This window comes from Neofelis nebulosa, chromosome 2 (assembly GCF_028018385.1).
Source record: "Neofelis nebulosa isolate mNeoNeb1 chromosome 2, mNeoNeb1.pri, whole genome shotgun sequence".
NCBI lineage: Eukaryota > Metazoa > Chordata > Mammalia > Carnivora > Felidae > Neofelis > Neofelis nebulosa.
Window position 1 is genome coordinate 195,507,442 of NC_080783.1, and position 14,203 is coordinate 195,521,644.

Below are 14,203 nucleotides of genomic sequence, written 5' to 3' on the forward strand. Positions count from 1 at the left end.
AGAATTCAGCCCAAACTCCTCCATACGCCTTGGGGAAATCATTGAGGCCTTCAGCAGAAATGATTGAGACTACCAATGACTCAGGAAAAACCGAACTTTTCTGCTCTATTAATTGCTTATCTGCTTATAGAGTTAAGACAGTTATTTCTTCAGGTAATGTTTACATTTGATAAATTTATAGATTTAGTAACTATTAAAGAACAATGTAGCTGCTTTTGTTTCATTTTGTTACAAGTTGAATTTATCTGTGTGGTTAAATAAAGACCCAAAGTTTAGTTTCAAAGAACTGATTTGTAAGTGAAAATAGTTTTTCACTGGTTTGGTTGAGGCATTTATTTTGTAGTTCCATATGTGAAAAGAAAGAAATGAAAACCACACTTGTAAGTTCCAAGTTAGTTTTTGTGTAAGTGAAATTTAACTGAGATTAGTTAGAGTTAGCTTTACAGATTATTGTAAGGTTGCTTGATTTTGGTTTTGTATATTACTGAATATTTTTTAATCCCCCTAATACCCTTTTGGATCATGTGTTCATCTATGTAGCTTATTCATTGGTTTTTTTTGTTGTTGCCAAGGTGTCCAGGTTTCATGTCATAGTTGTAAAACCTCAGCAATCCCTCAGTATCACCTAGCCATGTCCAATGGAACTATCTATAGCTTCTGCAGCTCCAGTTGTGTGGTGGCTTTCCAGGTATGATCTGAGGTAGTATTTTACCCCTAAGTGCTCTTAGGCATTGGGGAATGGCAATATGTGAACTGCTGAAGGTCCATATTTACAAAAAAGTAAATTCAAGTTAGAAAGAAAAAAAGTCTGTTCAACTGTGGTCCCAGAAGTCATTTCTGCAAAATGTCTAAGCCAGGTATTGAGCCTCAGTGCCCTCTTCCTAAATTCAAGGTCCTTACCCAAACTGTCCTTCCCTCCTACTTTTGCCCTTGGCTCTATCCTTTTCAAAAGGATGGAAGCTAAGATAAGGTTCAGATAGGTGGCACGGTGATGTGCTCACGTGTCCCTCTCATCATGGGCCAGATACGTATTGACTCCTGGCATGGAATCATAAGCCTCCATTTTCTTGTCCCATTTGCTCCTCACTCTCTGAGAGATACACAGAGAAGGTAGAGTTTAGTGATCCCCTGGGGTGGCAAGGTGCCTGATGCGATGTCCCTGGCACCAGGAAGAAAGGGACTACTGGTGGTCACTGTACTCTTTTTTTTTTTTTTTAATGTTTATTTATTTTTGACAGAGAGAGCATGAGCGGGCTAGGGGTAGAGAGAGAGGGAGCAATAGAATCCAAGGCAGGCTCCAGGCTCTGAGCTGTCAGTACAGAGCCCGACATGGGGCCCGAACTCACAGACTGCAAGATCATGACCTGAGCCGAAGTCGGACGCTCAACTGACTGAGCCACCCAGGCGCCCCTCCACTGTACTCTTAATAGCCATCAGAGGCTGGGTGGTGATGGGAGTGCAGATGGAGGCGTATTTTGGGGGAAAAGAAGGGGCCTGCTCTAGTTTATTAGAGCTCTATATTAGAGGTGTTTGGAAAGCCTGAATTCAAGTTCTTAAACCTTTTTATGTTGCATTTCTCAGTCCTTCTATTCTGGAAGTATGCCATTTAAACTCTTTCTGTGAACTACTTTATAAAATGTTAAAAAATATTTATAAAATGTTACAGGTAGTAGTTTATTAAAATGAGAAAATGAAAATTACCAAGTTGTTTCTCAGTTGCTAAAATCTTTGCCTTATTTGTGTTCGTTCAGAATGTATTTAACAAGCCAAAAGGAACAAACTCTTCAGCGGTGTCCCTGTCTCAGGGTCAAGTGGTTGTAAGCCCACCGGCTGGGTCATCAGTATCAGCTGGAGGAGGTAACACCTCTGCTGGTTCCCCTGCCTCCATCAGTGGCTCTCCTGCAGCCAGTTTCCGGCCTCTTGCGGCCCCATCCCAGCAAGTTGCTTTAACCCGGACACTTGTTAAACTCAAGTGTCAGCACTGTAACCATCTGTTTGCCACAAAACCAGAACTTCTGTTCTACAAGGTAAAGAGAAATTATGAAAGGGATTGAATTGTAAACATATCCATTAGAAGCATTTATCTTTTCATCTTTGACAGTCACTTCATTTGCTTTGAAATGAGAATGATTTCTTAAAGATAAAGCAACTGTTAATTAGGTCTTAATGACTTTTTTTTTTAATCTCTGCAGGGTAGAATGTTTCTTTTTTGTGGCAAGACTTGTTCTGATGAATACAAAAAGAAAAATAAAGTTATGGCAATGTGTGATTACTGTAAACTGCAGAAAATTATAAAGGAGACTGTCCGATTCTCAGGGGTTGATAAGCCATTCTGTAGTGAAGGTAAAGAAAGCAAGCGGTTCAGCTTTGTCCACAGAGCTTGTGGTTGGTACAAAGTAGTTCATGCTGAGTTGGGCTATTCTACAATTAATTTTCAAGTAATTTTGTTTTATGAGGTATAATTTGAGGTTTTTTCTTTCTTGAGTTTATACTTAATTCATTTTATTTTTCATGCTTACTTCACTTTAAAGTCTTTTTAAATATTATAATCTCAAAGAAAAACTTGAGACAAATTTAATTATATTTGTGATTATGATTTGCCAAATTGTAGTGATTTTTAAAATTATAGTCATCTAAATAAATTGCTTAAAACTAAAAAAAAACTTTTGAAAGGTAATCGGGTCAATGGTATTAGGTTAGAGTGTAAAAAATCTCTTCATAAGTTTATCAGTGACTTGAGAGATCTTCCTGTTCTTGCACCCACTTGTAAAGAGGATACTTAAGCAATTACTGCTTCTTGGCTTAAGAAGCAAGCAAGAAACTAGCTTAGTTGGTGTCTGAGACTGTGGAAACTCACTTTACCTCCTTCGAGTTAATGTAAGTTTGATGTTTCTTCCTTTCATCCCTTCTGGTTCTCAGTTTGCAAATTCCTCTCTGCCCGTGACTTTGGAGAGCGCTGGGGGAATTACTGTAAGATGTGCAGTTACTGCTCACAGACATCCCCTAATTTGGTAGAAAATCGATTGGAAGGAAAGCTAGAAGAGTTCTGTTGTGAAGATTGCATGTCCAAATTTACAGTTTTGTTTTATCAGGTAAATGTAATACACCTTTTTGGTTTCCTGAAGTTAGTACAAATTATTTTCTTAAATACGTTCAGATCATGTGAAGTAAAATTTAGTGTTTAGAACTGGGTAAAATAAATTATGGGCTCCCAAAGCAAAATTCAGTTGAATATAAACATGAAAGTTTGGTGGTAAAGAGCATATGATTTCTGGAGGCTTTGTTGTTGTTAGAGGGTATATTCCTTTTATTTATCTTTTGCTTTCTCTTGAAGCACACGAACCTTATTTATCACTGAGTTCTTTCAAGTTGCCTTTAAGTTGCCTTTATAGTTATGTTGCCTTTAAGTGGCTATCTCATTCAGAAGGTTACTCTGATGAATTTGAAGTCAGACCTTGTTCTTGCTTCATAGGTCAAATGACTGTGACTGACCTCCTTACCCACTTATTTTTTAAAAATTATTTTTTTGGAAGGCTAACAATGAAAGCTACAATTAATTGAACCACTAATACAGGTCCAGTGCTTCGTAAGTGTTATTGCATTTAATCCTCACTATAATCCTTAGAGGTAGGTGTGTTATTACCAGCTTATAAATAAGGAAAAGGAGTCAGATCCAGGAGGTTCAGTAGTGTATTCTTCAAGAAGCTAGTAGGTGATAGCTGGATAGCACCTATAACACGCCAGTGAAATCATCTGTTTGTCTCCCTACCCGCTAAAATACAATATTTTTGTTTGGGAGGTATGTCTTTATCAGAATTATATGGCGCCTATCTCAGTGCTCAAGACAAAGAGTACCTAATTAAATAGTTGTTGAATGAATCAATGTCTTTACAACTCCAAAGTGCATATTCTTTCTACTACATGATGTCACTGCTTAACCTTTTAAAAATAGAGCCTATCTTTAGATTCCTTCATCAGTAATTTTGAAAATAGGAGATCAGTTTTTATATTCTGTAGATGGACATATGTATGTAAAGCAAATAAATATATATTTTAATATTTATTTATTTATTTTGAGAGAGAGTGTGCACAAGAGCAGGGGTGGGGCAGGGGGAGAAGGAGAGAGACAATCCCAAGCAGGCTTTGCACTGTCAGCAAGGAGCCCAACTCAGGGCTCCATCTCATGAACCGTGAGATCATGATCTGAGCTGAAATCGAGTTGGACACTTTTCCGACTGAGCCACCCAGGCGCCCCAAGTATATGCATTTTTAACCAGAATATTTTAAGGTAGGAACCTTACATTTTGTGATTTCACCTGATTTACATATCCTGTTTTCATAGTGCCTTCTGGTTTTATGATTAATGTTATCTTTTCATTATTTTATGGTTTTAAGCCTATCCTGTCTTACATTTTTTTCTCAGATGGCCAAGTGTGATGGCTGTAAACGACAGGGTAAGCTAAGTGAGTCCATAAAATGGCGAGGAAACATCAAACATTTCTGTAACTTATTTTGTGTCTTGGAGTTTTGTCATCGACAAATTATGAATGACCCTCTTTCACAAAATAAAGGTAAAAATTAAACTTGTCTAATGGGATCTTTATGTCAGTGCTAGGATATACTATTAGTACACACAGTTGTAAATAGCATCAAAATTTTATTGAATTCAAATCGCCTGGATGTCCTTAAATTTTCCTGTAAGAAATAAAAAAAAAATTTTTTTAATGCTTATTTATTTTTGAGAGAGACAGAGCATGAGCAGGGGAGGGGCAGAGAGAGAGGGAGACACAGAATCCGAAGCAGGCTCCAGTCTCCGAGCTGTCAGCACAGAGCCTGATACAGGGCTCAAACCCACAAACCATGAGATTTTGACCTGAGCCGAAGTCGGATGCTTAAATGACTGAGCCACCCAGATGTCCCTTGTAAGAATTCTTAAAAATTGCCCTTCAGGGAAAATCAATCCTGATGCTTTTTGCTATCATAATCAAACACACCAAGGAATCAATAAATGTATTTTATAGGAAAATTAGATTTGATTGCTTTTGGTTGATGTTATCTGTACATAAATAATTTCCACTAAGGGGCATATGTTATTCAGTTAATAAACTAGAAAAAAATAGAAAATCAGGGCAAACAGAAGGAGAGAATAGAAGTATGTTAATACAGTTGCTATGACTGGTGTAAGATTTGATCAAGAGTTTGATTGTAGCCAAGGAAAAAGGAACCAACACATTAATTATATCAGAAAAAATAAAGTAGACCAGTTCTTCATAGGTAGCAAAAATGTTTTTGGCTAAGAATAAAATAATTTTGCAAGTAGGAAAGCTAATATGGTCAAAATATCCAGATGAATAGTTACATGTGTGGCATGTTCTTAAAGTAGCTCCCTGAAGTAGTACTTCTCTGAATTAGGGTAAAAACATTTGATATTATGCTGTCTGATCAAAGCCTGGAGTGCTGTTGAATTGACAGAATCCATGTGCTTTGTCCTTACAGTCTGGCCCTTGTCTACCTTTGCAATTTTATTGATCATCATCTTAATCACATATGCCATGTGCCAATCTTTTATGTCATCATCCATTCCCTAAGACCAGTCAGGTCAGTGGTAGAATTTTTATTTTATAATATGTGTTGACAAACCAGCGGATGGGTAGCAAACTCACCAACTTCTTTATAAAAACTGTCATGTTAAATTTTTATTTGAAGCAAGCTTAGGTGGAGGAGTTTTAATATTCACTAATAGGAAAGGCCAGTTAATTCTAAAGCTAATACCTATATTTTTAAATAGCATTTGAAGTTTATAATTTTAGAAAATCAGGCTGTTTTTAAGTCCTAATGAATGTTAATCTGACCAGAATCACTCTTTTTATAGAGTTACATTATAGAGAGTTAGATATTTGCACTGTTTCTTGGAAACTTAGTTGTCGAACAGGGTTTTGTATGTGTGTGTGTGTGTGTGTGTGTAACCCTTTTGTTTATACTAGGTCTTACCTTTTTGTTTTAATCAGTAAATATTTATAAGGCGCAAACTACTTCAACGGAGCTCCCTTCTACAAGGAAAAATACAACACCAGTTATAACCAGTGTGGTGTCATTGGCAAAAATACCTCCTGCCCAGCCCACAGGGAACACTAATAGTGTTTTAAAAGGTATGACTTGATGTAAAGGCATTTAATTAGACTATAGAGTTAAGTGTGTTGTCTAAGTAGCTCTTGTTAGTAATATTTACTTTTCTATTTCTGTGAGGAAACATGCCCCTTTTTCTCAGAGGGAAGTGGGTAGCAGGCAGATTGGCATGGATAGGGAAGGAAGAGGCGTGTACAATTTATTATTATTCTTTTAAACCTAAGTGATTTTAATATAGTTGCCTTTATCACCGGAGATTCTACTGTAGTAGGATGAAATTGGGGCCCAAGAATCCTTACCTTTCTCAGGCATCCCAGGTGATATTGATGCCCACTTTTCTTGGACCATTCTTTGAGAAATTCTGGACTAGACTCTGGCCCACCTTAGTGAGAGGAAAATAACTTGTTGGTCTCAGTGTTTACATCTGTATATTTTGGGGATAATAATGTGTGTGTTCATTTATAACAGGTGCAGTTAGTAAAGAGGCAACACAAAAAGTCATTGAAGATGTAAGTTTTATCATTAATATTTTTCCTCATAATGCCACTTGGGTTTATTTTCATTTTGGATGTAGCATTCTAATATGTATCTGAATGCATTTCGCTTAGTCTTCAAAAAAAAGTAGAGTGTTATGCACTGATTTTGTTTTGGAATCTTAAAGTTACATTAATAAGAATGCATTTCTGATTTATTTCGTTGTGTTCTGGCTCCTGAATTTCTTTCTTTCTTTCTTTTTTTTTAAATTTTTTAAAATTTAAAAGTGAGAGAGAAAGAGCAGGAGCAGGGGAGAGGGCAGAAGGAGAGAGGGAAAGAATGTTAAGGAGGCTCCACACTCAGCGCAGAGCCCAGTGCAGGGCTTGATCCCATGAGCCTGGGATCATGACCTGAGCCGAAATCAAGAGTCAGACGCTCAACGAACTGAGCCACCTGGGCTCCCTGGCCCCTTAATTTCTTTAAATTCTTGTTAATTCCATCTGGCTGCTTATTTTTCTCTTTTACTACATTCAAGTATTTTTCTTTTAGACTGGAAAGTCTCTTGAAAAAGTTCAGTGTAGTGTTATTTTATGCATCTTCAAATTATGTGAAGCTGAAAATAGTGCAAAGTAAAAATACATTTAAGTTCCCACTTTGTTTCCAATTTGAAGTATTGTGAAACTTTTTAAAATTAAAAAAAATATTTTGAGGAAACACATAATTTCAAATCTGACTAGTTGAAAGGATTGCAAATTACCTCATTATTTTCCTATATCTTGTGTTAGCAGGAAACAAAATTCCCATCATCTTTTATCAATATCACATGAACCTAATGTATTGGATCTTGGGTTAATGTTTTTGGTGACTGTTTTTGGTAGCTGTCTTAACATTTGCTTTTGGTATAATTAAAGATATTTTTGTATGTCATATAACAGTGTCATTCAAGTTCATTAAGTAGTGGTGCTAGTGCTAAAAAACTGTACCCCAAATTCAGTATCTTTGGAATAGAAGTTTCTTTTTTTTTTTTTTTTTTTTTTTTTTTTTTTTTTTTTCAACGTTTTTTATTTATTTTTGGGACAGAGAGAGACAGAGCATGAACGGGGGAGGGGCAGAGAGAGAGGGAGACACAGAATCGGAAACAGGCTCCAGGCTCCGAGCCATCAGCCCAGAGCCCGACGCGGGGCTCAAACTCACGGACCGCGAGATCGTGACCTGGCTGAAGTCGGCCGCTTAACCGACTGCGCCACCCAGGCGCCCCTGAATAGAAGTTTCATGTGATAAAACTCTGTGATAAAGGCCAGACCAGGATGTGATCCCCATGCTGTTCATTTAGGAGAGTGCAGCATGCAGAATATTGAGATAATGCTCAAAAAAACAAAAGCAGCATCAAAGAAGATACATCGTTTAGTTCACACACACACACTCACACACACACACACACACACACACACACACACACACACACACACACACACAAAATCTTATAACCAGGCAAGAATAATGGAGTAAATGGAAAAAATCCTGGCAACGCAGCTGCAAGATCAGTGCTGCTGTAATGCCCCCCTAAGTTCAAGCCATTGCCTGTGCTAAGGCCTGAAGTAATTTTCATGATTTGAAAGGAGTTGAAAGTGAGACAAAAAAGTTCACTACAAGTCATGGCTGGCCTTCTAATTTTAAAGCCTACCAAAGTTTTAAGAGTATAAAAATGAGCAGGCAAGCTATAGCTGCTAACCGAAGCTATCAAAACATTTCAGCTTTACCATAATCTAAAGAGGCTTTATCTTGAAAGACGACAGCCTCACACCTGATAAACAATCTGCGAAAGTGACAAAGAAGGTGAATTTGTGCAAGGTTGGTGAAGGGGATGTTGAAATTTCGCTTGGGTGGTTCTCCATGGAGTAATACAGGAAGACTTGCTAGAATTAGAAAAACAAAGGCAGCTGGAAGAGGGTCCCGGCACTTACTGGGCCTTCAGCACAGCAGCCAGCAGCGAAGTAACTGGCATATGCTTTTGACCATATTCCAGCAACAATTGCTATTATTAAAGAAAGTGATCCAAATGTGGATTGCTGTTTCATGGTGGCAAGGTGAAAGATGGACAGTGTGTCTGCATATCAAGAAATCCCCAGAGGCAAAGAAAATGAGAGCAAAAACCAGCCACATCAGATTCATTCTTTAGTAGAAATCTTCCAGGGACTCAGACCAGCCTTCCCCATGCTGTGGCGAGATAGCTTGTCCTAATTTGATACCTTTTAACTCTTCCTTTACTTGTGTTGTTAGAAGATGATAATGATAACTTTTACTCAATTATTTTCAGGCAGGATACTCAGTAGTTAATGCAATATCATTAAGTTAACTTTGTACTTATATTTGTATATTGTATATTATACATTAAGTTATATTTTAAAATTACATGATTAATAAATTGCTATAACAGAATGAATAATTCTCTTAAGCACATAACTGTATAATTAATAAGGGTATTAATAGACTAGGTTTTATACTAATGTCATTAGTATATATTATAAAAATATTCTATATTGGTTGCAAATTTATGTATCCTGAGAATGCATCCTTTTTCTATATATGGGACAGTTAGTTTTGAATTATTCTGGGTTTTCAAGAATACATCCCTCATTTAAATAGGACTGCCCTATGTATTTTTTCTCTATGTGGAGTACCTCTATAATTCACCAGTCATTTAAACTGTGTTATAGAATAGCTCTGATTAATGTTTTCAGTTTAGTCAATACAGTATAGGTAGTACTCTTAAAATTTAAAAAAACTGAAAGTTTTAGAATCTTTTCTTTGTTTCTCTCAGACTTTAGTTTGACTCTCCTTCAAGTTATTTAAATAGTTTTAAATTTTAGGGGAAGGTGAGATATAGAAAAGGACAAAGAAGAAAATCTGCACAAGTCAGGGCTCCTGTGTGGCTCAGTCAGTTGAGCGTCCAGCTCTTGATTTCGGCTCAGGTCATGATCTCATGCGTCATGGGTTGAGCCTTGCATCAGCCTCCATGCTGACAGTGTGGGCCTTGCTTGGGATTCTCTCTCCCTCTTTCTCTCTCACCCCATCCGTGCCGTCACACACTCTCTCAAGATAAACTTAAAAAAAAAATGTGCACAAGTCAGCAGACTTTCTAGGTAGTAATGTTTTGACTAAACTTGCCATACAGACTGTTGCAACTCCTCATCTCTGCTGTTGTGCAGAAGTAACCATAGACAATCCATAAATGAGTAAGTGGCTGCATTCCAATAAAATTTTATTTACAAAACCAGGTGGTAGGCTGGGCTTGGTCCACTCCAAACTTTGCTAACTCCTGCTCTACTGTATTCTCACCGTTGAGAATTAACCATTGTTAGATTGGGCTTACTTGCTTAGTTTTAGTCTATCTTTTTTTTTCTTTTTCTTTTAAAACTTATGTTTTTTTTCTTAAATTGAAGTATAATTGACATACAGTATCCTATTAGTTTCAGGAGTACATCAGTACATCAGTGATTTGATATTTTTATACATTGTAAAATGATTCCCACAGTAAGTTGTAGTTACCATCTGTCACTATACAAAGTTATTACATTTTTATTGATTTTGTTCCTTGTGTTGTACATTACATCCCCACGGTTTATTTTTCTTATAACTGGAAGTTTGTACCTCCTAATCCCCTTCACCTGTTTTGCCTGTCCCTCCTTCCCCCTCCCCCCCTCCCCCAAATCTCTCCCTTTCTCTGATAACCAGAAATTCTATCTAGGAATCTGTTTCTATTTTGTTTGCTCATTTGTTTTGTTTTGTAGATTCCACATACAAGTGAAATCATAAGGTGTTTGTCTTTTTGCGTTTGACTTATTTCAGTGCACATAATACCCTCTGGGTCCATCTATGTTGTTGCAAATTTCATTCTTTTTTATGGCTGAGTTATATTCCAGAGTGTGTGTGTGTGTGTGCGTGTGTGCGCACACGCGTGCGCGCGTGTGTGCATCATACTTCTTTATCCATCCATCAGTGAATACCTAGGTTGCTTCTGTATCTTGACTATTGTAAATAATGCTGCAGTGAACATAGGGGTGTATGTATCTCTCCACTTTGGTGTTTTGGTTTTCTTTGGATGCATTCCTAGAAGTTGAATTGCTGGATCATATGGGAATTCTATTTTTAACTTTTTGAGGAAACTCCATACTGTTTTCATACTATTTTCTACAGTGGCTGCACCAATATACATTCTCATTAGCAGTGCATGAGGGTTTTTTTCTATATCCATGCCAACACTTGTCATTTTTTTGTCTTTTTTATAATATCTAATCTGACAGGTTTGAGGTGATGAATCATTGTGGTTTTGATTTGCATTTCCCTGATGATTAGTGATGTGATCATCTTTTCATATACCTGTTGACCATCTATATGTCTTCTTTGGAAAAATGCTTATTCAAGTTCTCTGCCCATTTTTTAATTGGGTTATTTTTTTTATATTAAGTTGTATAAGTTCTTCCTATATTTTGGATATTCCCTTATCAGATGCATGAATTGCAAATATCTTCTCGCATTCAGTAGATTGCTTTTTCACTTTGTTGATCATTTCGTTCTCTGTGTAGAAGTTTTTTAGTTTGATGTAATTCCATTTATTTATTTTAGCTTTTGTTGCCCTTGCCTGAGGAGATTGGTCCAAAAAAATGTTGCTGATACTTATGTCAGATAGCTAACTGCCGGGGTACCTGGGTGGCTTAGTGGGTTAAACATGCAACTCTTGGTTTTGGCTCAGGTCATGATCTCACAGTTTTGTGGGTTCGAGCCCCGAGTTGAGCTCTGCACTGGCAGCGTGAAGCCTGCTTGGGATTCTCTCTCTGCCCCTCCCCCACTCATGCTGTCTCTGTCTCTCAAAATAAATAAATTAATTTAAAAAATGAAAAATAGCTAATTACCTATGTTTTCTTCAAGGCGTTTTATAGTTTCAACTCTTACTCAACATGTGGTGTAAGATAGTGGTCCAGTTTCATTCTTTTACAGGTAGTTGTTGGGTTTTTCCCTTATTGAAGAGATTGTCTTTTACCCACTGTATATTTTTGTCTCCTTTGTCATAGATTGACCATATATGAATGGGTTTATTTCTTGGTTCTCTGTTCTATTCCATTGATCTCCAGTCTGTTTTCCAGCCAGTACCATACTGTTGTGGTTACTATTGCTTTGTAGTTTGAAATCAGGGAGCGTGTGATACTTCAGTTTTGTTTTTCTTTCTCAAGATTTCTTTGGCTATTCAGGGACTTTGTGGTTCCATACAAATTTTAAGATTCTGTGTTCTAGTTCTATGAGAAATGTTGTTGGTATTTTGATGGGAATTGAATTGAATCTATAGATTCCTTTGGGTAGTGTGGACATTTTAACAATATTAATTCTTCTAGTCTATGAGCATGGTATTGCTTTCCATTTATTTGTATCTCCTTCAGTTTCTTTCATCACTGTCTTATAGTTTTCAGAGTACAGATCTTTCATCTCTGGTTAAATTTATTTGTAGGTATTTTGTTCTTTTTGATGCAATTGTGAGTGGGATTGTTTTTTAAGTTTCTCTTTCTAATAGTTCTTCATTAGTGTGTAGAAATGCAGCTGATTTCTGTCTGTTAATTTTGTATTCTGTGGCTTTACTGAATTCATTTCTTATTAGTTCATTGACTGCTGGATAGTGTTGTATGAAAGTAATGCATTTTATTTATCCATTGCTTTGTTGATGAACATTAGGTTGCTTCCAGGTCTCGACTATTAAAACAATCTCTGCTACAATCAACATCTTTGTATACATCTCCTTGTGCACGTGTGCTGGTGTTTGTCTGGTGTAGATATGGAAGAGTAGAATTTTGAATTCAAAGAGTATTTGCATTTTTGTTTTCAAAATGTCTGTTTCAGTTTTTATTCCTACCAGGAGATTATGATTATACTCATTTCCCACAGCCTTGCTATCATTTAATGTTGTCAGATTTAAACATTTTTTGTCAGTCTATTAGTAATACCTTATTTTATTTTGCATATCACTGATAACTAGCAATTTTGCTTATATGTCTGTATTTTTGAACATTTGAATTTTCATTTCCTGTTCTTAATTTTTCCCCATTTTTGTGTGGAATTACCTTTTTCTTATTGATTTATAGAATCTCTTTATATATTCTGGATTTGCCCCACCTCTTTCTACTCATTTTCACTGACACAAAAAACATGCAGTAATACTTAATATCTATGAAAAATATTTTAACACCAGAGCCCTCCAGCTATTGTCCTATTTCTCTACTCCATTTTAGAAAAACTCTAAGGGTGGCCTCAACTTCCTGCCTTACTCCCTTATCTGTTATCTTTCCTTAGGGCACTTAAGTCAGGCTTTGCACCATTCCATTGAAACTGCTCTTGTCAGGGTGCCTGGGTGGCTCAGCTGGTTAAGACTTTGGCTGAGGTCATGATATTGCGGTTCATGCATTGGAGACCTGCGTTGGGCTCTGTGCTGACAGCTCAGAGCTGGAGCCTTCTTCAGATTCTGTGTCTCCCCTCTCTCTCTGCTCCTTCCCTACTGTGCTCTGTCTCTCTCTCAAAAATAAACAAACACTGGTGGCGGGGGGGGGGGGGGGCAGAAATTGCTCTTGTCAAGGCCACCATGAACCTTTAGTTTTGCAAGTCCAGTGGTCAATTTTCAGTTCTCATTTAACCTATCCTTTCAGTAACATTTGATACAGTTGCTCTCCCTTTCTTCTTCAAATACCTTCTTCAACTTCTAGGTCAACATACTTGTCTTTTTTCTCAATCTTCCTGGGGACTCAGTACAGTCCTGTGGTTTTTAAACACCCCCTAGATGGTGGCTTATTCCCAGATTTATTTCTCTTGCCATGACCTCTGAGCTCCAGATTCATGTATCCAGTTGCCTACTTGACATATACACTTAGATGATTAATGGCCATCTCAAATAATATGTCTAAATCAGAACCCTTTTATTCCACCCCAGACTTCCTCTCTAGTGTTCCTTACTTAACATTCCTGCTGCTACCTTCTTTGTCTGAGGCACCATCGTCTTTTCTCTGATTCATTGCAGTGACCTCCTACCTGTCTTCCTGCTTGCATTCTTGCCCTTTGCATTTTTTTTCTCCACATTGTTAGCAGAATGATTTTAAATCAGATTGTGTCACTCCACTGCTTAAAAATCTTCAATGAAATTCTGTAAAAGAAGAATAAAGAAGGGGGAAGAGGAAGAGCTAGTTTCCAAAATTATAGTAGAACTGTAAATTTTATGAAGCTAGAAAGATAAAACAATTGATACTGAAGCCATGAACTCAATAGAAGTCCAGAAATAGACCTAAATATGTATGTAGATTTAGAAATAATAAAGATAGCACTTCAGATCAGTAGGGGAAACTTATTCAATAAACAGCATTGTGACAACTGAGCATACATATGGAAAAAAATAAATTGGATTTCTACCTTACAAGTTACACCAAAATGAAGTCCACATGGAGAAAAGATTTAAATGTAAAAAAAATAATACAGTAGTAAGGAAGAATACAGGAAAGAATTTTAATAAACAAGTGGAGAAAGTCTTTCTTTTTTTTTTTTTAATTTTTTTAACGTTTATTTTATTTTT

The 14,203-nt window shown here is 36.8% G+C and overlaps 1 protein-coding gene and 1 long non-coding RNA gene across 10 annotated transcripts in view; one reads left to right on the forward strand and one right to left on the reverse strand.

The window, feature by feature from the left end:
* Positions 1-14,203, forward strand: part of ZMYM6 (zinc finger MYM-type containing 6) — a 43,442-nt gene that overhangs the window by 20,021 nt on the left and 9,218 nt on the right. For all 9 annotated transcript variants that reach the window (XM_058718117.1, XM_058718116.1, XM_058718118.1 and 6 more), the window contains 8 exons: positions 3-153; positions 573-688; positions 1,752-2,027; positions 2,193-2,343; positions 2,920-3,092; positions 4,424-4,571; positions 6,009-6,149; positions 6,595-6,635. In XM_058718117.1, coding sequence (XP_058574100.1) covers positions 3-153; positions 573-688; positions 1,752-2,027; positions 2,193-2,343; positions 2,920-3,092; positions 4,424-4,571; positions 6,009-6,149; positions 6,595-6,635 — 1,197 coding nt within the window. The remainder of the gene's footprint in view (positions 1-2; positions 154-572; positions 689-1,751; positions 2,028-2,192; positions 2,344-2,919; positions 3,093-4,423; positions 4,572-6,008; positions 6,150-6,594; positions 6,636-14,203) is intronic.
* On the reverse strand, positions 4,643-6,052 carry LOC131505056 (uncharacterized). The gene is made up of 2 exons (XR_009258258.1): positions 5,992-6,052; positions 4,643-4,695 (listed from the first exon to the last, which is right to left on the reverse strand). It is a non-coding gene; the product is annotated as an uncharacterized LOC131505056 (long non-coding RNA).